This window comes from Anolis sagrei, chromosome X (genome assembly GCF_037176765.1).
Source record: "Anolis sagrei isolate rAnoSag1 chromosome X, rAnoSag1.mat, whole genome shotgun sequence".
NCBI classification, from domain to species: domain Eukaryota; kingdom Metazoa; phylum Chordata; class Lepidosauria; order Squamata; family Dactyloidae; genus Anolis; species Anolis sagrei.
In genome coordinates, this window is record NC_090034.1 from 88,139,908 (window position 1) to 88,166,391 (window position 26,484).

The following is a 26,484-nucleotide window of genomic DNA, read 5'->3' on the forward strand; positions in this document are numbered from 1 at the left end:
GCTTCCTGCCCGGGGAATCCTTTGTTGGGAGGTGTTAGCTGGTCCTGATTGGTTTCCCCCCTATGGTTCCTTTGTTGACAGCAACATCTTGGTGGTTCAGTTCCAACTGAGAGCAGAGCTCAATGCAATTGGCTCAATTGCTTTCCTAATATAAATAGATCACTTATGATTTTATGCCACGGATTTTGGGCTGTTTCCATGTGCTTTGGAAACGGAGCCCCACGGGAGCCCCATGGAGGTCATCACATGACATAAAGGCACTTCCGGTGGGGCTCCGTGGGCTGTGTTTCCACAGTGCATGGAAACGGAGCCCTAAATTCATCTTCAGGAGTTACTTGACTCCAAGTGGACATAAGCAGAGAAAAAGGTATTGACTCGGTAAGGACGTGGGATGACTGGCCATCCCAGAAGATGAGGAAAGATGGGAGGGAATGGGGTAAGACGGTTCCCTCCGCTTTCCCCTGCTAGTGTTTCTTGGATTGGATTACTTTTTTTCCAGAAGTCTGGATTCCTTTCTTGCAGTCAGCTTTTGAAACTAAGATAGTGGCCACATGTGGCTTTAGTGCCATACAAAGTCCTTTGGTGGCATAGCACCAAGAGAGCACTGACTTATACGAAGCAATAGTTTCACTTGGTGTAAGACACCTTCCTACTGAGGAAGAACCACACTCTATGGTAGAACAGGTATTTGCATGTGGAACGTCAGTCCTAGGTTTCTTGAGGAAGTGTTGGAAAAGAAGCTGATCTAAAATCCTGAAATGCTGTGGCTAGTCAGTGTAAACAGTTCAGACCTTGATGGCTTACTTAGTATAAGGCAGCTTCCCATGGGGGTTAATCATCACTAGAAATTTCCTCGTGGTAACCTTGGTATGCCTTGGTCACCTCTAGATTGGACTACTGTAATGCGCTCTACGTGGGCCTGCCCTTAAAAACAGCTCGGAAATTTCAACTGGTCCAACGGGCAATGGCCAGGATGTTAACTGTTGCTCCTTACAGAGAGAGGTCAACCCTTCTGTTCAAAGAGCTCCACTGGCTGCTGTTTATTTTCCAAGCCCAATTTAAGGTGCAGGTGCTTACCTACAAAGCCCTGAACTGCTTGGGACCATCCTACGTGCGTGACCGCATCTCCGTCTACGAACCCACGCGTTCGCTTCGTTCATCTGGAGAGGCCCTGCTCGTGATCCCGCCTGCTTCGCAAGCGCGTTTGGTGGGGACACGAGACAGGGCCTTTTCTGTGGTGGCCCCCGACTCTGGAACACCCTCCCCAAAGATCTTAGACAGGCCCCTACATTGGCAGTCTTTAGAAAGAACTTGAAGACCTGGCTGTTCCAATGTGCATCCCCAGAATAGGAAATCTCCAATACCTAGTCCCAGAAGCACTTTATTAGAACTAAGATTGCCGCACACTGCACACTGCACTTACCCTATAATCCTTATATACCACCTATCACATCAGCACTTTTAATTCTGTACCCATTACTCTGGCCCGGCCCAGTTTTTATTGTGTTTTGGTGTATTGTTTATTGTTTGTTGTTTTGTTGTTTAATATTGCTTTAATTGTTTTTAATTTGCTTTAGGTTGTGTATTGTTATGTTGTGTATTGAGGCCTTGGCCTTTGTAAGCCGGGAGATGCTAGCGGGGTACAAATAAAGTTAATAATAATAATAATAATAATAATCGGTAAGGTAGCCAAAATGGGGAAGTGTGGACCTACTGGAACGAAGATTTGAGAGAAAGGGAAATAACATCTCAGCTGATCGTGCATACTACGGGCATGGAAGCTTCTAATTTAGCAGCATACATGAACATTTCCCTCATGATATGTGACTGTGGATTTCTTTACCATTAGTCAAAATGACAGCTCACATGTCTGTCAGTCTCCTGATACTAAGTGCAACGTTTGTGCATACCTCAGCCTCTGTGGTGACAGCCAGTGACTTGTTCAGTCTCGTTGCTATGTCCAAGGATAAACTTTAAATATGCTCAAAGCCACTTTTTGGGACTGTTTTCATGATTTACAGTTGCAGATTAATCCGGTATTCTACTGCCGAAAGGGACAGAGAGTTTCATCTGTGCTGACGAACATACCATCACCACCCAAGCAGGGAGCTTGGAAATGGTTGAACAGAAGCTCTCCGAAGCTTTAGATGCCCTTATGGCCTATTACAGGGAATACCAGCTGATTCCTAAGTCATCTAAAACACAGACGTGTGCTTCACACCTTAAGAACAGACAAGCATCTTGAGCTCTGAGAGGATTCCTTGGGAAGGAATCCCACTGGAGTATTGCAGCACACCCAAATACCTGGGAGTTACCCTGGACCATGCTCTGACTTATAAGGAGCACGGCTTGACTATCAAAAAGTGGGCGCTAGAAATAATATCATACGAAAGCTGATTGGCACAAACTGAGGATCACAACCAGACACAGTGAAGACATCTGCCCTTGTGTTTTGCTATTCTGCTGCTGAGTACGTATGGCCAGTGTGGAACGCATCTTACCACGCTAAAACAGTGGATGTTGCTCTTAATGAGACATGCCACATTATCACGGGATGTCTCCGCCCCACACCACTGGAGAAATTATACCGTTTAGCCAGTATTGCACCATCTGACATCTGCCAGGAAGTAGCAGCCAATAATGAAAGGACCAAGGCAGTGACATATTCACTCCATCCCCTGTTCAGATATCAGCCAGCACACCAATGCCTTAAATCAAGAAATAGCTCTACAGAGATACTTGCAGGAACACCTCAGCAAGCGAGAGTCCAAAAGTGGCAGGCTAAAACCTGGAACCTCAATCCATGGCTGATATCGAATGAGAGACTCCCTCCTGGGCACACAGAAAACTGAGCAACTTGGAAGGCACTGAACAGACTGCACTCTGGCACCATGAGATGCAGAGCCCACTTTAAGAAATGGAGCTACAAAGTTGAGTCCGCAACATGTGAGTGTGGAGAAGAGCAAACCACAGACTACATATTACAATGCAGTCTGAGCCCTGCCACATACACAGTGGAGGACCTTTTTATAACTACATCAAAGGCACTCCAATTGACCAGCTATTGGTCAAAGGACACTTCGTATAATGTCAAGTTTTTAAGTTTGTTTGTGTTTTTAAATATATTACAACTGTACCCTCAATTCGCTTCTGACACAATAAATAAAATCCAGTAGAAGGTGGTGTTATAGTTGGAATTGGGGTTGTGGTGAATCGAATGAGAAAAAATTAAGTTCAGTCAGGGTTTAGAAAAGTTCATTTTTTAAAATGGAAGTTTCCCCCACAGCCTGGATATTCTTAATACTATGGGAAAAGCTATGAGCTGTATAAGCCTTTATGCAGATTTTAAATATGTTTTAAAGTATAAAGCTTGGCAATCTCTTTGCAGTCCTTTTAGCCTTTGATTAATGAAGGATTCATTAATCAAAGTGACTTTTGGATTGCCAGTGGATCACACTGTATACATATTTTTCTCTGTTTATATTAGAGCCCATCTTTCAACTATGTGTACTGAAGGCAACATATCAGCACAGTTTTAAAACACACCTCTCCCCCCAAAATGAATTCAGTGATAAACCCATCAGGACCAGATTGTGTTCCTGGCATCATTAGCAACACAAAAGCAGCAGAAGATTGTAATGTCTTCCATTCAGACAAAATCCAGGGGAACTAAGAGACTTTTTCTGACACCTGAAGGGTTACATCACAAGTACCAGGTGGGCATCTTTATAAGGATCTATTAGAGTTGGGGCATTACTACAGAAGGAGTCGTAGAGCTAGTTGCCATCTGTGCAGCGGAATAATCAGAGGAAATTCTTAGTGATCTCAATACTTTGCATAGGAGTAGTTAGGCAAAGGTAAAGGTTTCCCCTGACATTAAGTCTAGTCATGTCTGACTTTGTGGGGTGGTGCTGATCTCCATTTATAAGCTGAAGAGCCAGCATTGTCCGTAGACACCTCCAAGGACATGTGGCCAGCATGGTTGCATAGAGCACCATTCCCTTCCTGCAGAAGCGGTACCTATTGATATACTCACATTTGCATGTTTTCGAACTGCTAGGTTGGCAGAAGCTGGGGCTAACAGCAGGAGCTCACCCACACCCCAGATTCGAACCGCCAACCTTTCAGTCAGGAAGTTCAGCAGCTCAACAGGTTAACCTCATGCTGTTTAGACCTTGGTATGTCAAAACCCGCCTTTGCATAAAATTTGGAAATTAGTAGTGAGAATATGACTATTTTTATTCCTGCAGAGGCATACGTTAGGACATTGATCATTCCTTGTTGTTCATCGGCACTTCAGCTGGGTTGAGTCATCCAGGACTTAGGAGTCTGTGTCCAGACTGAAACTTTCAGGGAAGCCAAGGGATTGCCTCTGGGAAAAGAATCCCTTTGTTTCCCCTTTCTCCAGAAATGTGTAGAAACTGAACATGTGACATGTCGTCATGATGCTCAGAATTTCCCCACTTACATATGTTTACAGCCAAAGAGGTAAACTGGAGAACTCTGGTACTGAAAGAAAGATATGCTACACATTTTGCTTTCCTAGTCCTCACTTGGGGAGAGAGAGGAAGTAAAGTAAAAGTAAAGGTTTCCCCTGACATTAAGTCTAGTTGTGTCCGACTCTGGGGTGTGGTGCTCATCTCCATTTCTAAGCCGAAGAGCCGGCATTGTCCGTAGACACCTCCAAGGTCATGTGGCTAGCAAGACTGCATGGAGCACCGTTACCTTCCCTTCGGAGCGGTACCTATTGATCTTCTCACATTTCCATGTTTTCGAACTGCTAGGTTGGCAGAAGCTGGGACTAACAGTGGAAGCTCACGCCGCTCCCTGGATTTGAACCTGCGAGCTTTCGGTCAACAATCTCAGCAGCTCAGCAGTTTAACCCACTGTGCCACTGGGGGCACCAGGGGAGAGGAAAAGCCATGGTTTGCTGCTTTGGGTTTTGGTTATCATCCCTGTTTGTGAGAAGTGCTGTATTTCTCACAACAGCCCATCATAGGAATATTTAAAGTTAAAGTGAAAGTTGAAAGTGCAATGACGTAGGACTGTTTACAGACAACGGCTATGTCTTTGTTTGATATGCAATGTTATTTTATGTGATGTGTTTAATAATGTCTAATGCTTTATCAGGGGAGGGTCAATTTTGATGTTTTATACTGTTTTTATTGATGGCACTGAATTGTTTCCCACACTGTGAACTGCCCTGAGTCCCCTTTGGGGTTGAGAAGGGCGGTACACAAACACTGCAAATAAATAAATAAATAATTCATGGACATACTTTCCCACCTGGATGTAGGTGAACTACAACTCCAAAACTCAAGGTCAATGCCCATCAAACTCTCCAGTATTTTCTGTTGGTCATGAGAGTTCTGTGCGCCAAGTTTGGTTCAATTCCATCATTGGTGGAGTTCAGAATGCTCTTTGATTGTAGGTGAACTATAAATCCCAGCAACTGCAACTCCCAAATGACAAAATCAACCCCCACCCTAACCCCGCCAGTATCAAATTTGGGCATATCGGGTATTTGTGCCAAATTTGGTCCAGTGAATGTAAATACAGCCTGCGTATCAGATATTTACATTATGATTCATAATAGTAGCAAAATTACAGTTACGAAGTAACAACGAAAATAATTTTATGATTAGTGGTCACCACAACATGAGGAACTGGATTAAAGGGCTGCAGCATTAGGAAGTTTGAGAAACACTGGCATAGACCCTCTCACTGTAATATCTCAAGCAAGAAAGATGCAGACCTGTGACTCCAGTAATGGAACTTTTCTTTACGTACGTTGTACCATGTGTTTTGATGTATGTATTTTATAATGGTGTATTTTGACATATATATTTTTGAGTATGTATTTTATGTTGATATGTTTTGTTGATTGTTGCATCCTGCCTCAACCCATAAAGAGAGGTGGGTTATTATTATTATTTACTTTATTTATACCCCATCTTTCTCTCCATGGGGACTCACGGTGGCTAACTATTATGATGATAATGATGATCACATGGTTTCTTATCCTCTGGTAAAGAAGTCAGTGGGTTTCCAAAGCTAGCAAAACAAATTTGGTATCAAAATTGGGAGACCTTTTTGAGAGGATTTGGGAAGAGTACAGAGAAGAGGAGCATTCCTGTTCTAAGAGCAATGGTTTGATTGAATAAGATCTGTGATGATTATCTATGGATGTCACCATGAGATCTCCCTGGCAGCTGATCCCTAAATTGACTCAACAGGGATCTTGTGGCAGAAGAGCTGCAAGTCTGAAAGACTGACTTATATCACTGTTTCTGTGGAAAGTGACAATCTTCTTACCTTGGCTGTTTTGGTTACAGGCCCGGAGCACGGACAACATTGATACAACAGGCGAGGGTCAAGTGCGCTCTTTGGGGAATGCAACCAGTAACGTCAAGGGGAAACCAACGAAGAGGTAAAACGGGAGAAGGGGTGGGCAAGCCCTAAAGCTGTGCGACATGAAGTTTCCACCCTGAGGACTCACATTTGACATAGCTGTGGGATTCTGGGAGCCCAGAAAAAAAAATCCGCCTTTGAATAGAATTGCAAAAATTTGAAGCATTATTCTAGGTGTGGGAGCTCCTGGTGGTGCAGCGGGTTAAACTGCTGAGCTGCTAAACTTGCTGATTGAAAGGTCAATGGTTCAAATCCGGGGAGTGGGGTGAGCGCCCGCTGTTAGCCCCAGCTTTTACCAACCTAGCAGTTCGAAAACATGCAACTGTGAGTAGATCAATAGGTACCGCTCTGGCGGGAAGGTAACAGCACTCCATGCAGTCATGCTGGCCACATAGCCTTGGAGGCATCTATGCACAATGCCAGCTCTTTGGCTTAGAAATGGAGATGAGCACCACCACCACCCCAGAGTCGGATATAACTAGACTTAATGTCAAGGGGAAACTTTTACTTATTGTAGGTGTGACACTAGCATGCACACATACTTATTTTTTGTTAGAAAATACTTTACTAGCTCATATTCTGCCTATCTGGTGCTTCTTAAATAAAGAAGGACTGGTTGGATTGATTTTGCCCAGCTGGGAGTTCTAATGCCATGAAAGGAGACTGTGCTTATGGTATTGCTGCTGGACTGAAATGATGTTCATTCTCTTCTAGACCAGAGCTTCTGAAACTTTTTCAACACATTGATAATTTTTTATCCAACAAATGTTTATGTGTCTTCAAGTATATTAAGGAGGGGAGGAGAGATAGAGAGAAAGGAAGGCAGAGATGTCATGAATACCTTTAAAACAAAGGTTCTTTTTATTGCAATTTTCAGTGTGAGAGAGTATATCAAAACTTTTACAGAACTTTTACACAAAGAATCACATTAGGCATTCAGATATATGGATTCTATGTAACTACATTGGATTCACAAACAACTTACAGTTACATTGGCTTACAAACAAAGAAAGGGGTTAGGTTTTTGTGGGTTTTTTTGGGCTATATGGCCATGTTCTAGAGGCATTTTTCCTAACGTTTCGCCTGCATCTATGGCAAGCATCCTCAGAGGTAGTGAGGTCTGTTGGAAGTAGGAAAATGGGTTTATATATCGGTGGAATGACTGGGGTGTGGCAAAGAGCTCTCTGCTGCAGCTAGGTGTGAAAGAAAGGGGTTACGTTTTCACTTAAAATTCACTTACACATAAACATTCATCCATCACCATGCATATAAATATTATCATATTCTTTCTCCCTCCTTGGAGAAGAACAGCTGTTAGACAAGACCCTCCTTCCCTGCAGCCTAATGCATAATTCCAAAACTTCTAAAATGCCAATGATCAGATCAGTGTTTTCCATACAGCATAACCTGACTCCCTGTAAATGTATCATAACCCCAAAATGCACTTCTTCCTCTTCCCTTGAGAAAGAAGCCCAAAGTGTACAGAATCCTGTTTTCCCATAGCAGATCTGACACTCTCCATGGTACACTATCTCTCTCCTTCCCATGGAGCAGACCATGGTAAGCCAGACTCCTCCAGTCTGTCACACTTGAAAATTATTAGATTGAGTTTTTTGTAGGAATATTCTGCTGATGTAGTAAATAATTGTTCTGTTTGAAATAATCTTAAGTCTTCACCTCCTGACAGATGTTGATCTTCAGGTAATGAACCACTGTGTTTTGGGTTTGATTTGAAAGAGCATTGTCTTTGACTAAGGTAAACAGATATTGTTTCCTTCGGAATTAATCCAGTTTCTGGTCAGCAAATGTTGACAAATGTAAACATTTATTGTATTACTGTCACAGTTCTTATCACAGTTTACTATGGCAGGTCAACCATTTCAGTTCTCATTAGCAACTTTTAATTACAGTCTAGCAAGCAGGCAGTTGTTTTCCAGGCCTTAATATTCAGAATTATCAACTCTCATTCATTTACCTTTCATTCAATTCCATTCATACGTGTCTTTGACTAATGTAAACAGAGATAATTTCCTTTGGAGTTAATCCAGTTTCTGGTCAGCAAATGTTGACAGATGTAAAAATATGTAAACATTTATCTTATCACTGTCACATTCTTATCACAGTTTACTGTGGCAGGTCATCAATTTCAGTTCTCATTAGAAACTTTTAATTACAGTCTAGCAAGCAGGCAGTTGTTTTCCAGGCCTTAATATTCAGAATTATTAACTCTCATTCATTTACGTTTCATTCAATTCCATTTATACTCACACATATTAAATCCACATTTATCAAATCTGCACATTATTTTTCTTGTGACAGAGAGACACTTGGACACACAAGAGAGAAGGGAAAGCAGGGAACAATACAAGAGAGAGAGAGAGAAAGAAGGGAAGCAGAGAGAGGGGGTGGTGTTTGAGAGAAAGAGAGAGAAAAGGGAAAGCAAGGAGATGCAAGCACAAGAGAGAAAGGAAGGCGACCTCAATATACAGTTATGGCAATCCAATTTGAGGTCAAAGCTGTGTCCTAGACAACCTAGTCAAATTGAGTAAGAGAAAGCACTGTGCAGAAGCAGCAACAAACATAGGCAAAAAGCAGGATGAGGGTGAAGTATTCCCTTGTTAAAACTGGTATGAAAGTGCAACACTTGAGTAAAGTGAGGGATGTGCAACAAAGAAGGCTTCTGAGAGCTTACAAGCAATGTATTCCCAGGCTTGAGCCTCCAGATGTTGTTGGACTAAAGTTCCAGAACTTCTGACCACCGTTCGATGGTGGCTGGGCTAGTGGATGTCATTTGAGCCGAACACCATTTGAGGAATTATTCTGGGAACCACAAGCCTACTGGATTAAAATGGAACAAGGAGCTTTTAGAACAGAATGGTACCACTGGTTGCCTTGAGTGCTTTGGAGAATGAGAGGTTGTTTTCCAGAATTTTGCTTACAAGCTAATATTTGTTTTCCAAGTATTAGGTTTCCAGACTTAGAACTGATATGCATGACAACATTTCCCTTCTTTTGCCTTTCAGGCTTTCCATTACATGGGGCCACTTTCCTAAGCTGACCGAGTGTGCCCATTTCCACTATGAGGCTGTGGACTTTGGACATATCCAGGTGTGTTTCCCCTATTGACGTTTTGAAGCATATCGAAATGTAGGAGCTGTTTGCTGTGGATGCCTTGATCCTTGTGACCAGTATTTGTGTGGCACTTATTTCATGTCTCTGTGTGTGCTTGTATATTAGAGAGTATAGGCTCTTGACAGCTGTAGAAGGAATTAAAATCTCTTTTCTCCCTGCAGTTGCAGCTTGCTCCTGAGCAGAATGAGAACCTCAGCAATTTAGAGGAGGGAGACCAGCTGTTTCCTGTTCAAGTCACTTGTCAGGTAAGCAAGATTGGGAGAGAGAAAAGTTGGCTGACAAAACCTGCTGCATTTGTTCATTTAAGTTGGATTGGCACCTTATCTTGAAAAGATATATCAACTAGCAAGCAGTAGCTGCTAATCAAAACACTGTGCAGTATTAAAATTAAATTGCTTGGGATCCCTACAGATGTTGGGCCTGGGCAAAACCTATAGGTGCAATCTTTACAGACACATTTGGGGTGCTTCCAGACATCACCAAATCATGGTTTTTAGTCAGAAGCAAAGAAATCCAGGAGCTGAGAGGAGGTCCACATGCAGACCTGTTGGTCCTGGGATTTCTGCCTCCATCTTCCACACTTGCTCTTTGTCCTGGGATTCTAGGATTCTATCTGTGAGAGCTGTTCAGCATTGGAACTCTCTGCCCGGAGTGTGGTGGAGGCTCCTTCTTTGGAGGCTTTTAAACAGAGGCTGGATGGCCATCTGTCGGGGGTGCTTTGAATGTGATTTTCCTGCTTCTTGGCAGGAGGTTGGACTGGATGGCCCACGAGGGCTCTTCCAATTCTATGAGTCTATGATTTTGCAACCCTCAAGATGGCCACCACAGGAATCTGCCGGAAATTCTGCCATACAGCCCAAAAAACTCACAGGAACCCAGTGATTCCGGCTATCTATCTATCTATCTATCTATCTATCTATCTATCTATCTATCGTGTCAGGGGCAACCAGACCATTGTATTACATTTCTAACAGAACAAAACAAACAAACATTAAAAAAAACCCAAAAAATACAAAGTTTGCAAACTTGGTAGTTGATTAAATGTCCTTTGACTAGTATCTGGCAACTTGGAGTGCCTCTGGTGTTGCCGCAAGGAGGTCTTCCATCGTGCATGTAGAAGGGCTCAAGTTGCATTGCAGCAGGTGGTCAGTGGTTTGCTCTTCTCCACACTCGCATGTTGTGGATTCCACTTTGTGGCCCCATTTCTGAAGGTTGGCTCTGCATCTCATGGTGCCAGAGCGCAGTCTGTTCAGCACCTTCCAAGTCATCTAGTCTTCCGTGTGCCCAGGGGGGAGTCTCTCATTTGGTATCAGCCATTGGTTGAGGTTCTGGGTTTGAGCCTGCCACTTTTGGACTCTCGCTTGCTGAGGTGTTCCAGCGAGTGTCTCCGTAGATCTTAGAAAACTATTTCTTGATTTAAGTTGTTGACGTGCTGGCTGATACCCAAACAAGGGATGAGCTGGAGATGTCACTGCCTTGGTCCTTTCACTATTGGTTGCCACTTCCCGGCAGATGTCAGGTGGTGCAATACCAGCTAAACAGTGTAATTTCTCCAGGGGTGTAGGCGCAGACACCCCGTGATAGTGCAGCATGTCTCATTAAGAGCCACATCCACTGTTTTAGTGTGGTGAGATGTGTTCCACACTGGGCATGCATACTCAGCAGCAGAGTAGCATAGCGCAAGGGCAGATGTCTTCACTGTGTTTTGACAACACATTGAGCCATAATAATGAAATCACAATGGTATGATTGTCTTAATATGGATGCATCCAGTGTTTCTCTCTTTTCCCATAGGACAAGAACTGGCAGGTGCATCGCAGCTATGAGGAATTTAACAATCTGGATGCTCACCTGCATTGCTGCATCTTTGATAGGCGCTTTTCTCAGCTTCCTGAATTGCCATCCATCAGCCATGTGCGGGCTCACCCTGAGGTAACTATGTGAGGCTGTTTTGAGGCATGTGTTTATGTAGAGCAAATTCTCTTGCAAGAAGGTACACTTCCAGTCCCTTTCAATCTTTTTTCAATGGTCCTGTTAACTGGGAACAGACCTGGATATTATATCTATAGAATGGGGAGTGTAACATTCATCACATAGAACAGTGGTTCTCAACCTTCGTAATGCTGTGACCCCTTAATACAGTTCCTCATGTTGTGGTGACCCCCAACATAACATTATTTTTGTTGCTACTTCATAACTATAGTTATGCAACTGTTTCTGAATCGTAATGTAAATATCTGATATGCAGGATGCATTTTCATTCACTGGACCAAATTTGGCACAAACACCCGATATGCCCAAATTTGAATACTGGTGGAGTTGGGGGGGGGGGATTGATTTTGTCATTTGGGAGTTGTAGTTGTTGGGATTTATAGTTCACCTACAATCAAAGAGCATTCTGAACTCCACAAATGATGGAATTGAACCAAACTTGGCACACAGAACTCCCATGACCAACAGCAAATACTGGAAGGGTTTCGTGAGCATTGACCTTGGATTTGGGAGTTGTAGTTCACCTACATGCAGAGAGCACTGTGGACTCAAACAATGATGGATCTGGACCAACTTGGCATGAACACTCAAGATGCCCAAATGTGAGCACTGGTGGAGTTTGCGGAAAATAGATCTTGACATTTGGGAGTTGTAGTTAGTGGGAGTTATACTTTACCTACAATCAAAGAGCATTCTGAACTCCACCAAGGATGGGATTGAATCAAACTTGGCACACAGAACTCCCATGACCAACCTCAAATACTGGAAGAGTTTGGTGGGCATTGATCCCGAATTTTAGAGTTTTAGTTCACCTACATCCAGAGAGCACCATGGACTCAAACAATGATGGGTCTGGACCAAACTAGGCATGAATATTCAAGATACCCAAATGTGAACACTGGTGGTGTTTGGGGAAAATAGATCTTGACATTTGGAAGTTGTAGTTAGCGGGATTTATAGTTTACAGACCTAGATATTATATCTATAATCAAAGAGCATTCTGAACTCCATCAAGGATGGAATTGAACCAAACTTGGCACACAGAACTCCCATGACTAACAGCAAATACTGGAATGGTTTGGTGGACATTGACCTTGGCTTTAGGAGTTGTAGTTCACCTACATCCAGAGAGCACTGTGGACTCAAACAATGATGGATCAGGACCAAACTTGGCATGAATATTCAAGATACCCAAATGTGAACACTGGTGGTGTTTGGGGAAAATAGACCTTGACATTTGGAAGTTGTAGTTGGTGGGATTTATAGTTCACATTCAATCAAAGAGCATTCTGAACCTCACCAAGGATAGAATTGGGCCAAACTTCCCATACAGAACCCCCATGACCAACAGAAAATACTGTCTTTTTTTGATGGTCCCTGTTACCCCTCTAACACTCCCTCACACCCCCCAAGGGTCCCAACCCCCAAGTTGAGAAATGCTGATATAGAAGTACGTTTTTGCCTACTGCGATGATTGAAGGATATATGCTCTATCTCTCTAGATGCTGGTGCCCATGCTCTCACAATATCTGGAAAAGCTTTCGGACCTTGTGGACAGCAACATCAACTGTGGTCCAGTGCTCACTTGGATGGAGGTGAGAACTCAGAGAGATGAGGCAGCCACATCTCCTTTCTACAGCAGAGGATCCTAAGAAACACCCATACAGTATTAGAGGGCTTTATCCAATTCATATGGCGCTTTTCCTCATTCTCTTTTAGATTGATAACCATGGCAATCGACTGCTGGTGAATGAAGAAGCTTCCATCAATGTTCCTGCCATTGCAGCTGCTCATGTGGTTAAACGCTACACAGCACAAGCATCTGATGAGCTCTCCTTCGAAGTGAGTAATACCCAGGCGGACAACTGAACTGTGTACTTGTCAAACTGACCTGCCAAATCTACATTTCCATAGTGACAAAGCTGCCCTGACATCTCTTTTCTGCCTAAAGTTGTGTCTGCAGCTCAATGTGTTGTGTCTATCATTTGTTTGGCCTATGAACTAGCTGGCAAGCAACCTCCTCAGAACATCAGAACAGCTTTTTGAGATGTCCTCTCCATGATGTGTGTAAAGCAGCCTAGGTCTCTGATTTATATCTCACATTAAATACAGGATTCAAGGCCTCAGAGGGACACTGTGTTTGGGAGGCCTCAACTGTTTTCATGTGTAGCATGACACCCGTACATTATGGTTAGTAGCTCGCTATTCTCCCATTTGTGTGATATACAGAGACCACAAAGAAGTAGGATAGGTTGGGTTGTTGTAGGTTTTTTCGGGCTATATGGCCATGTTCTAGAGGCATTCTCTCCTGATGTTTCGCCTGCATCTATGGCAAGCATCCTCAGAGGTAGTGAGATCTGTTGGAACTAGGAAAGTGGGTTTATATATCTGTGGAATGACCAGGGTGGGGCAAAGATCTCTTGTCTGTTGGAGCTAGGTGTGAATGTTTCAACTGACCACCTTGATTAGCATTTGATGGCCTGGCAGTGCCTGGGGCAATCTTTTGTTGAGATTAGATGTCCTTGTTTGTTTTCTCTTTGTTGTTTTGCTGTTGTATTTTTAGGGTTTTTTAATACTGGTAGCCAGATTTTGTTCATTTTCATGGTTTCCTCCTTTCTGTTGAAATTGTCCACATGCTTGTGGATTTCAATGGCTTCTCTGTGTAGTCTGGCATGATGGTTGTTGGAGTCGTCCAGAATTTCTGTCTTCTCAAATAATATGCTGTGTCCAGGTTGGTTCATCAAGTGCTCTGCTATGGCTGACTTCTCTGGTTGAAGCAGTCTGCAGTGCCTTTCATGTTCCTTGATTCGTGTTTGGGCAATGCTGCATTTGGTGGTCCCTATGTAGACTTGTCCACAGCTGCATGGTATACGGTAGACTCCTGCAGATGCTTGCCATAGATGCAGGCAAAACACCAGGAGAGAATGCCTCTAGAACAGTGGTTCTCAACCTGGGGTCCCCAGATGTTTTTGGCCTTCAATTCCCAGAAATCCTAACAGCTGGAAAACTGGCTGGGATTTGTAGGCCAAGAACATCTGGGGACCCAAGGTTGAGAACCACTGCTCTAGAACATGGCTATATAGCCCAAAAAACCCTACAACAACCCAGTGATTCCGGCCATGAAAGCCTTCGACAGTAGGATAAGTTGCTTAACCCTAACTAGTTCTTTGAATGTAGGTTGCTATGAGTTTTCCAGGCTGTATGGCCATGCTCCAGAAGCATTCTCTCCTGACATTTTGCCCACATCTATGGCAGGCATCCTCAGAGGTTGTGAGGTATATTGGAAACTAGACAAGAGAGGTTTATTCATCTGTTGAACATCCAGGGTGTGAGAAAAAAACTCTTGTCTGATGGAGGCAAGTGTGACTGTTGCAATTAATCACCTTGATTACCATTGCAAAGCTTTGCAGCTTCAAGGCCTGGCTGCTTCTTGTCTGGGGGAATCCTTTTTTGGGAGGTGTTAGCTGGCCCTGATTGTTTCATGTCTTCCCCTGTTTTCAGAGTGTTGTGCTTGTTCATATGTTTTAACTATTTTTATAATTTGATGGGACGTGTTTTATTGTTATGTCTATGCGGCACTGAATTTTGCAGGCGTTTGTAAGCTGCCTTGAGTCCCCTGCGGGGTGAGAAAGGTGGGGTAGAAATGAAGTAAATACATAAATATTTTCTTTTGCTCAAGCAAAGATGAAAGAACAGGAATAGCATGGTGGTTTAGAAAGTGACTTTAAAATAGTTATTTATTATTTACTAGCAGTTCCTGCCACGCATTGCTGTGGCCCAGTCTGGTGATCTGGAAAATAGTAATGAGAAAGTGTTGGTTTCTAATGTAATTTCTTTATGCTTGTGAATAAACTGTATTTCTTGTTGTTTCTTTGTCGGTGTTGATGTGGAGTGTGTCTGGTTTGCCTACTCTGGAACATGCAACATGTGATTGTCCTTCTTTAGGGGTCCCTTTCAAATCTATGATACGATATCTGTGTGTGTGTGAACCATATATATATATATATATATATATATAATATCTATATCTATGGCTGGGTGGCTCTTTGTAAGAAGGGCTTTGATTAAATTTAACTAATTTATGAGGCCATTAAAATCTCCAGCAAGCATTCAAAGAATGAGGAAGTACTTCATCAGCGTCACAAATGGTCGGTGAAGGGACAGCTCCCCTGGTGGCCAGAATACTCTCAAGAAAAGCTGGAATGTTAAATTGCCTCTGTGTCTGTCTATATATGTTGTTTGTCTATGGCATTGAATGCTGGCCATGTATATGTACATTGTAATCTGTCCTGAGCCCCCTGCGGGGTGAGAAGGGCGGAATATAAATACTGTAAATACATACACACATACAATAGATATGCAGTAGCACACTAAATCGACAAATACTTCATGGAAAGTCAAATAACAAATACTAATACCAAAAACTTTATTTCCCCAAGGACAAAATAGACCACACTTGCTATCTGTAATGTGTATATTTTACTTAAATGGTATCAGTGTACGATTGCATCGGCTCATGCTAGAACACCACAAAAACAGAACTAATGTTACCAAAGAGTTGTATATATACATACTAGGCCTGGGTAACAACGGAAAAATTTGTTTCTAAAATCGATTTGTATTTGGGGTTTTTTTTTGTTTCGATATTTAAAATAATTACAAAATTTTCCCTTTAAAAAGTTCGATATTTACGAAATTTCGTAAATGTGAAAAAATTTACAAAACATTAACGAATCGATTTCCGAAACAATAACGAATCGATTCGTTAATGGCGGACGCGACCGCGAAATACGCTAAAAAACCTCCAAAAACTTCTGAAGCTTTCCTCTCCCTCTGTTGTTGACTGTTGGTGTGATATTATAATTTTTTTTCACTAATTAAACAAAAAACTTGCCCTAGACATGCGGAAATAATAACGAAACGACCTCAGAACAATAACGAAACGAATACAATAACGAAATACGAAGCATTTACAAAACGTGTTTAAAAATTCGTTTTTTTAAAAAATTGCTCCAGAATGGTTCATTATCGTTTTGTAATTGAAAAAATTAACGAATTATTAACGAATTACGAATTAACGAAACGAAACCTCCCAGCCCTAATACATACTTAGCTTCTTTGTGCAAGACAGACTCTTCCCATGTATCTGGTTGAGATTTCAATCCCCACAATCGATTTGCCTTGAGCCGCCTTCGGGTTGAGAAAGGCGGGATAGAAATACCATAAATAAATAAATAAATAAATAAATAAATAAATAAAGCATAGTACAAGCTGGCAGTTGAATCAGTCTTCTTTCACAGTTTACTGAAGCACACCTCATAATTATAGAAGTAGCTCAAAATTAGGGATGGATGACGTTATCCATGGTAATTTATTCATTTATTTACCATATTTATATTCTGCCTTTCTCAGCCTGAAGGCGACTCAAGGTGGTTTACAGTCGGCACAGTTCGATGCCCCCAACCACATACAATACAATTAAAAAGCATTTAGCATATAATATTAAAAACCATACAAAACCAATAAAAACATAAATCCTCAGTGTCTCCTTACTGAAATCATTTACCAGTCGCATCGTCCAATCGTTCTGTAGATCTAGATTTTCCTGTTACACGGCATTTGCAAATGCTTGCTCAAAAAGCCAGGTTTTTACTTTTTTACGAAATGTTAGGAGGGAGTGGGCCGATCTAATATCCCTAGGAAAGGCGTTCCATAGCCAAAGGGCCACCACTGAGAAGGCCCTGTCTCTCATTCCCACCAAATGTATCTGTGAAGAAGGCAGGACCGAGAGCAGGGCCTCCCCAGACAATCTTAGAGTCCTAGATGGTTGATAAGGAGTCCTAGATGGTTCATAATTTACAATAATTGGGCCTGTAGCTGGTGAGATGCCCTCTCTCTATGTTCCAGCTACCACTGCTCTGGCCTCAGAAGGAGAGAAGAGCAGCCAACAATTGAGGAGACCTAAGGCTCTCCCAACTATGGCTCTCTTTTTCTAGTGTGTCCTGTCCTATTTAGATTGTAACCAAGTGGACAGGGAGCTGTCAAATGACTGATTTGTAAGGTGCCTTGCCTGGAGGGCTGACATAGATACTATATTTTCTTGAGTCTGATGCATCATTGAATCTACTACGCACCTCAGTTTTTAGAACCCTGAAACAAAAAAAGAAAAAAGGATTTACTGCCGAATGTAATGCGCAGCCACAAAAAGTGCCTCTCTGTGATTTGGCCGTTACAGTTGCTAGATGCTTAGAATTCCTTATTTAAAAATAAAAGTGTTAGAACACTAAAATGTTAGCAATGGAAAAGAAAACCTTGGATGCATCTGCATTAATTGTCTTGGTTCAATGTTATAGAGTCACTGGAGCTGTAGTTGTACAAGGTACTGAGCCTTCCCTGCCAAAGAATATATATGTGCATATATGTGCACTCCCGGCCTTTGAGCTTTAATGCATACCCTGCATTCCTTATTTTTGTGCACTGACACATTTTTCTGCTCTCTTTGGCACAGGTTGGAGACATCATCTCTGTGATTGATATGCCCCCCAAGGAGGACAGGAGTTGGTGGCGCGGGAAACATGGATTTCAGGTTGGACATCAAGGGCAAAGAGACATTGCAGCCAAGAAGTCTGGATGCATAGTTCAATCCAAAAGATTCAAAACAGGAGTTAGTGTAATAGAATAATAGAGTTGGAAGAGACCACTTGGGCCATCTAGTCCAACCCCCTGCCATGCAGGAAAAGGACAATCAAAGCACTCCCAATAGATGGAGTTCTTGGAAAATATGGGAGAGTTGGTCCCATAACGTAGTTGAGAGAGTTGGTCCCATAATGTAGTTGTGAGTGTAGGTGTGCATGTAGCATATTGCCTGCTCCTGACATAAATAAATAAAAGGGGTCCCCGACAGCTATACAGTGTTCCCTCACTTATCGCGGGGGTTCCGTTCCAGGACCACCCGCGATAAGTGAAAATCCACGAAGTAGGGACGCCATATTAATTTTAATATTTATGCATTATTTTATACATTATGTTCTTACCCATGCTTCCTTACCCACCTCCCAGCCCATCCTAAGGGTGCCTACCTGCCTCTCTGGCCTTCGCAGAGCCTCCGGAGCCACGCAGGCAGCAGCAGGCCAGGGAGGCAGGCCTTCCCTGCTGTGCCTCTTGTCGCCGCACTTCCAGGGTCTGTGGAGGCCAGGCGTCAGGCCTTCGCCACCATGTCTCAGGCTGCTGCACTTCCGGGATCTCTGGCCTCGACTGGACATTAATATTTAATATTTAATATTTTTATTAATATTTTCAAAAACCCGCAAAACAGCAAGTCTATTAAAAGTGAACCGCAAAGTAGCGAGGGAACACTGTAAGTGCTTATATCAGTGCTTCTCAACCTGGGGTCCCCAAATGTTTTTGACCTTCAACTCCCAGAAATCCTAACAGCTGGTAAACTGGCTGGGATTTCTGGGAGTTGTAGGCCAAAAACATCTGGGGACCCCAGGTTGAGAACCACTGGCTTATATGGTAGATATCATGCATTTTATAAAAGGATTTAGTAAAAATATCTTGCTGTCTTTATATTAAATCATTTTCCTAATATTTTAATTGAAGCTAAAAATGTTTTTAGACTGCTTTAAACACTTGATATTTGGTAGTGAAGTGGGTTAAACCTCTGAGCTGCTAAACTTGCTGACCAAAAGGTCGGCGGTTTGAATCAGTGGAGCGGGGTGAGCCCCTGCTGTTAGCCCCATCTCCTTGCAACCTAGCAGTTCGAAAACATGCAAATGTGAGTAGATCAATAGGTATCGCTCCGGTGGGAAGGTAACAGCACTCCATGCAGTCATGCCGGCCACATGACCTTGGGGACATCTATGGACAACGCTGGCTCTTTGGCTTAGAAATTGAGATGAGCACCACCCCTCAGAGTCGGACACAACTAGACTTGTCTTGGGAATTTTTTTACCTTATTTGTAAAAGTGTTTAAATTTTTTAAAAAACACAGCAGCATATTTTTTAAATGATTATAAAACTTTTTTAAAACAATATATGGTGGAAATTTATAAAATATTTGTTTGCCGAAGGGCAGGAGAGTAAACCTGCAATGTAAATAATGATGTTGTAGAAATAATATATTAAGTGGTTTAGTCCAGGGGGAGATAGCACCCATTTTTCTCTTGCAGAGCTTATTTTGTGGATAATATGTTAAAACTGGTAAAAATGTTGTAGTTCAACTCAACAGTGTGGAAACATAATAGAAGTTCTGTTATTGTCATTTCTAAAAAAATAAATAAAGATTTTTAAAAAGTTTTTTTAAATGGTGCATTCAAGTGAATTGCTCTTTCCCCACCCATGGGTGCAAACGGAATGCAACATTATGCAAATATATCCAATATATGCAGGTATGGAAAGTCTGTGAAACTTTTCAGAGCTTGACAAAGATAATTTTGGATATTGGGTCAACCTGTTAGAGGATTATAGGTGTCAGAACTTTTCCAAGCTCTGACGGGTCCCAGCCCTGTCATTATACATCTTAGAACAGTAGTTCTCAATCTGTGGATCCCCAAATCTTTTGGTCTTCAACTCCCAGAAATCCTAACTGCTGGTAAACTGGCTGGGATTTCTTGGAGTTGTAGGCTAAAACATCTGGGGAGCCACAGGTTGAGAACACTGTCTTAGAAGCTGGTGTAGTAAACACATATTCAGTTTTCATTGTGTTTATAGTTTTGAGTCTTCATAATTGGTAAATGCATAACTGGTATAGGCACAAATTTGCAAAGGTGATGATGCCTATTTTCAAGTGTTTTGGTTAATCCTCTGTCATCTCGGGTTTCCAAGTGCTTTCAAAAAGTCCAATTTATTTTTCTTCCCCTCATTTTCCAATTTCATTGCCTGTTCACTTCAGTTGCTCAGGCGAAACCGATGTGGTGCAGCTTCTCCTTGCTTATTGTTCTCTTTTTCCATCTTGACTACACACTGATGTTGCTTGGCCACATGTGAACCATTGGAGGGAATGGAGGACAGCTGGATTCCCTGCATCAGAAATGCTGCCCTCCCCTCATTTTGTAAGAACTTGAAAACCTGGTGATTTCAACAAGCCTTTGAAAATGACCAGTTTTAACTCAGTTTTACACATTGTAGAATACGGCCTTATTCTTCCTACCAATTACCCAGATCACTTCCTCTAATCGGCCCCGGAATGAACAGCCACAGACCTGTACCTAATATTATTGTTGCCTGTCATAGCATTGCACTTAATTCCCCCCCCCCCCCCCCGCTAGAATTTTTGGGATTGCATAAATCTTGGCCTGGCCTTGTACATTTTTAAATTGCCTTGATCAGGCAGGATTATTTTTAATATATGTGTGTTATGGCGACAATTTTTATGTTTATATTGTTTTGTTAATCTTATGGTTATGTTGTTTTACTTTGTTTTGTGATGTTACCTGGGAACCGCTCTGAGTCCCCTCGGGGAGATAGAGCGGTATATAAATAAAGATTATTATTATTATTATTATTATTATTATTATTATTATTATTATTTTCCTTGGAGTTGACATGAACCAGAGTACTGTTTTTAACACTCTCAGTCACTGTTTTGCAGTAAAGCATATTCAGCGTAGGAGTTGAGTGGGACTTCATTTCTTCTGAATGTTAACATGCTTCTCTCTTTTCCAGGTGGGTTTCTTTCCCAGTGAATGTGTGGAGCTGTTCTCTGAGCGTCCCAGCCCAGGACTCAAAACAGGTAAGACTTGCTTATGTACAATTCAGGAAAGATATTGACAAGCTAGTAAGTGTCCAGAGGAGGGCAACCAAAAAGATAAAATGTCTAGAAGTCAAGCCCTATGAGAAGCAGCTTAGGGAGCTGGTATGTTTAGTTTAGAGGAAGATTAAGAGAGGACATGGTAGATATGTTTAAATATTTGAAAGGAGCGGAGTGAGCTCCTGCTGTTAGGCCCAGCTTCTGCCAACCTAGCAGTTCGAAAACATGCAAACGTGAGTAGATCAATAGGTACCGCTCTGGCGGGAAGGTAACGCCGCTTCGTGCAGACATGCTAGCCACATGACCTTGGAGGCATCCATGGACAATGTTGGCTCTTTGGCTTAGAAATAGAGATGAGCACCACCACCCAGAGTCAGAAACAACTAAACTTAATATCAGAGGAAACCTTTACCTTTACTATGGTATAATGCTGCAAACCCCAAACCCTTATCACTTCACCATATAATTTGCCATCAAAATGTCAGAGTGAGACACCTGGGTCATGCACAGAGTACTTGAGGTTTCCAGATCAATTATCACACTGCAAACTTCTTGGATTTCAAAACAATAAACTTTACTGAAAGCATCTTCTTTATGTGACTACATGATGGAGAGGAAAGATGGCGACTGACAAAGCAATAGCATGAAACACACAGACAAAGAAAATCCTGCCCTCCAGTCTTATCTATCTCCTAGCCGGTTAACTCCCTTTTCTTCTCAGGAAAAGTCTTATCTAACTTTAGCCAAGGTCTTAACTCTCTGGCCCATAACAATAATAATCTACTACACGAATGAACAAAAATGAACATGACTGAAACCATCTTGAATTACATTATTAACACATTGAAAAACATACATATAAAATAATTGCAATTATCCTGACACAAAAGAAACCCCATAAAAACCTCCAGGAACCACATAAAAGAATGTATTATGGGATCATGACTTGATTCAGTATCTTTTAGAAGAACTGGGAAGGATTTTATGTTACACTTTTTCTTATTTCATCCTGTGTCTGTCTCTGGGTAGATGCAGAAGGGATGAGTGGCGGCATTCCCTGCCCACCTGGTCTCCTCTCCCCATCTTCAGGTGAGATATGACTGCTTCTGATTTTTTTGGCTAAAGAGTCGACTGCTGTGTTCTGCAGTTTGGTGTCTCTTCTGTGTAAGAATGGGAGATAATTTGTTTTGGTCTGCATTTCAGAGTGAACTGACCTAATCTATGCATCATAGGCATCAGAATGCAGCCCCGCTTTTAACTAAATATTTTTGTATTGTTGTGATGCAGACCCTAGTCTATAAGTTATGTATCAATATATTGTGGGACATAACTTTCAAAATACATATACAGGCAGTCCCCAAGTTACAAACAAGGTAGATTCTGAAGATTAGTTCTTAAACTTAATTTGTTTGTAAGTCGGAACAGGAACATTAAAAAAATTCATCTCCAACCAAATATCTATCATCTGTCTATCTTAGGCATGAGTGATCCAAAAAAAGGTTCTAAACTGGGTTCAAAAGTAAGGTGATTCAATTCTAAAGTTACGTCCGATTTTTTTTGAAAAAAATTCAAAACTTTCCAAAACCTCTTAAACTTTGGAAGTGATTCATTAATGTTGGACACTTCGCCTGCATCTATGGCAGGCATCCTCAGAGGTTGTGAGAGGTCCTCACAACCTCTGAGGATGCCTATCATAGATGCAGGTGAAACGTCAGGAGAGAATGCTTCTAGAAGATGGCCATACAGCCCAAAAAACCTACAACAGCCCAGTGATTCTAGCCATGAAAGCCTTTGACAATACAATTTTACTCAAGTCCAGCTCAGATACCCGCCTGTGCTTTGGTTCCAGTGTCCAAGAAACATGGCAAGCTCATCGGCTTCCTCCGTACTTTTATGAAGTCCCGGCCAAGCAAGCAGCGTCTGAAGCAGCGTGGAATCCTCCGGGAGAGGGTCTTTGGCTGCGATTTGGGTGAACATCTGAAGAATGCAGGGAATGATGGTAAGTTGAAACACACTGACTCTCCCTATTATAGTCACCTCTGCTTACTGGGCTTTTCCCCCTTAAATACTGCAGTTCATCCTTTATCCTTGTGTCTAAATAAGTTTCCTCTTTTTCTCTTTCATAATGCCCTGTGGTCATAGGCTGAATGCTTAGGTCATAGCTTTGCAAACTCTGTGTCATGATACGTTAAGTGTGTCAGCTGCAATGTGTAGATGTGTCACTTGAATGTAACAGAAAAGACCAAAGTCTTGGAAATGCATGATATTTTCTTACAAATCACACAGTTAAAATATATTAATGAGATAAAATATATTAATGAGATACTACATATCATGAGATATGTAGTATCCCCATACATTTTGTTGTCACAATTTATGTATGTGTTTGTATCACTTATGAGGGGTTGGTTCAACTTCTGGTTTGCTAGTCAAACTGAATTGCACGGTCGTGAAATGATGCATGTCTAAAAGGTGTGTCACCAACACACTTTAAAGTTAGGTTGTTTAGCCTGCCTTGTAAACATTTCTTCTCATTCAGGATCTGAATATGAATCTCCTTAGTCTTAGCCCAGCTTTCTGGTCTCTTTATTTCTAGTTTAGCTTTGTGTGGCATAATGTAAAATAAACCACGTGTAGTTTACGTTTTTCAGCCCACACACTGCCTTGCCAGAGAAAGAAAATATGCCATGCAGGTGAACAGTAAGAACAAGTAGTTTACTCTTCGGAAATCCAGAGCAACATATGAACAGTGTGATCAGTTGCACCAATTCACATAATGTCCTTTTATGACAGATTTAAAATGATCTTTCTCTGTCCATGTGGATAAACTCCTTTAACGGTTCATGAAGTGAGAGTCCACTCCAAACTATCTCTCTCTCTGCTTCTCTCTTCAAACTCTATCTCTCTGCACCTGCATAGCTCGAGCATGAACAAAAATGTAACAGTATCCAAAAGTTTCAGGCTCAGCCTGTTCCCTGGGCATTGCCCAACCAATTACCTTCATGAATCTTATTTTACAGTTGACACACACACATACACACACTGATTCCTTGCATGCTCCAACACTTCCTAACCACTGACCAGACCAGAGGCTGAGAAAATTACTGCTTCAGATGTTAGCTCCTAGAATCCATCTAGCCCAGTGGTTCCCAACCTGTGGTCTGTGGACCACCAGTGGTCCACAAGAACTAAAATACTGTTGCAAAAAGAGGAACTAGTCTTGCTAAACCCTCTTATAGTGCCGAGGCTTATTAAATATAGTTTTCTGTGGATGAGAAGATGGCAACTACTGGACGGTGTATGTTCTATACCAGAAACTAGAGCTGATGTGGTCTATTAAATGCAATGGGGTTGCCTTTGAAGACTGTCCGGAAGCTTCAAATGGTCCAATGGATGGCAGCCAGATTACCAACAGGAGTGGCGCTCAGGGAGCATACAACTCTTCTGTTGCGCCAGCTCCACTGGCTGTCAGTTTCCTACCGGGCACAATTCAAAGTGCTGGCTTTAGCCTATAAAGCACTAAACAGTTCTGGCACAACTTACCTGTCTGAATGCATCTCCCCTTATTAACCATCTAGGACCTTAAGATCGTTTGGGAAAGCCCTGCTCTCAATCCCGCCGGCGTCACAAATACGTTTGGCGGGGACAAGAAACAGGGCCTTCTCAGTGGTGGCCCCCCGGCTATGGAACATTAGATCGGCCTCTCCCTTTTAACATTTCAGAAAAAAGTCGACTTGGCTTTTTGAGCAAGCATTTGAAAATGCAGTGTAATAGACATAGGGATATGGAACAACTGGGTGATGAGATTGGACAACGTTTTAACTAGGAGACGCAAATGATTTATGTCTTATTGATCTTGTTATGGTTTTATGTTATATGTTAATGTTTTTAAATGTTTTAAATGTTTTTATGGTGTTGTTGGGCATTGAATTGTTGCCTCTGTAAACTGCCTTGAGTCGCCTGCGGGCTGAGAAGGGCGGTATACAAATATAGTAAAATAAATACATAAATAAATAAATAAAATTTCTGAATCAGCACCCCAAATAACCAAACTGAATCTAAAGTTGACCGAAAACTGATTTGTCACCCTTTTGGTACTAATGTTGGAGAGTGGTCCCTGGTCAAGTGGTCCCTGGTTAAAAAAAAAAAGTTTGGAAACTTCTGATTTAGCCTGTAATTACACTGGCCAACACACATTTTGGTGCCTTTAATGTTAGCTCTGTTTCTGAGTATATTTGACCTGCAGATTCCTTAAATAGCACTAGTATTCCCCCATTAGCTCTAGTTTTTGAGATACGGAGCATATACCCATCTACTGATTGCCATCTCCTTGTCCATGGAAACCCATGATAACCATATTTAAGAACCTAGTATAACTGATGTGGTCTATCCAATGCAGTTTTCTGAATCAGCACCCCCAAATAACCCCAGAAAAAGACCTAAAAACCAAGATGCCAATTTTTTTTTTGTTTGGACTGCTTTATTAGTGGATCCTGGCAGTTGTAATCTCACAGATTTATTGTCCTCGTTTCTGCTTTAATTGGTATCCGGTAGGAGGCAGAGTGGTCTTAAATAGCTGGAAAATCTGCCGTCAGTGAGTCAAGGTTGTTAGCAGGCAGGCAGCTCAGCCAGAGTTCAGACAGGGCTCGAGGCAACCTCCGAGGAAGAGAACATGTGTTTCATAATGAATGAACAAAAATAAAAAGAGGGGTCCCATTTGTTTCTGCCATTATTCATTACAAAACACATGAAACTGAACAAATTTAGAATTAACATCTTTGAGCTTATTTCGCTTGGCTTCATTTTCTCCAGAAAGTTATAGTTTTGGGACTATAATTCACAGAATCTCCTAGCCAGACAAGCTTTGGGTTTATAGTAGCAGCAGGCAGAGCATCTTGGAAATACAGGAGTAAAGAAGAACAGGAGAAAGCAAGAAAGTGAGGAAGGAAGGAAATGGTAGAGATCTGGGTGCATTTCTTATACTCATAACTTTGGCTCCTTCTATTGAATTCATATTCTGGAGCTCCTGGTGGCGCAGTGGGTTAAACTGCTGAGCTACTGAACTTGTAGACTGAAAGGTCATAAGTTCGAATCCAGGGAGTGGGGTGAGCTCCCGCTGTCAGCCCCAGCTTCTACCAATCTAGCAGTTTGAAAACATGCAAATGTAAGTAGATCAATAGGTACCACTCCGGCGGGAA

At 41.9% G+C, this 26,484-nt stretch overlaps 1 protein-coding gene across 1 annotated transcript in view; it reads left to right on the forward strand.

The window, feature by feature from the left end:
* Positions 1–26,484, forward strand: part of ARHGAP33 (Rho GTPase activating protein 33) — a 74,977-nt gene that overhangs the window by 17,867 nt on the left and 30,626 nt on the right. The window contains exons 2-11 of the mRNA XM_060783921.2: positions 6,336–6,430; positions 9,435–9,519; positions 9,705–9,788; positions 11,338–11,475; positions 13,038–13,130; positions 13,255–13,377; positions 18,044–18,121; positions 21,202–21,268; positions 22,316–22,375; positions 23,136–23,285. Of these exons, the coding sequence (XP_060639904.2) occupies positions 6,336–6,430; positions 9,435–9,519; positions 9,705–9,788; positions 11,338–11,475; positions 13,038–13,130; positions 13,255–13,377; positions 18,044–18,121; positions 21,202–21,268; positions 22,316–22,375; positions 23,136–23,285 (973 nt within the window). The remainder of the gene's footprint in view (positions 1–6,335; positions 6,431–9,434; positions 9,520–9,704; positions 9,789–11,337; positions 11,476–13,037; positions 13,131–13,254; positions 13,378–18,043; positions 18,122–21,201; positions 21,269–22,315; positions 22,376–23,135; positions 23,286–26,484) is intronic.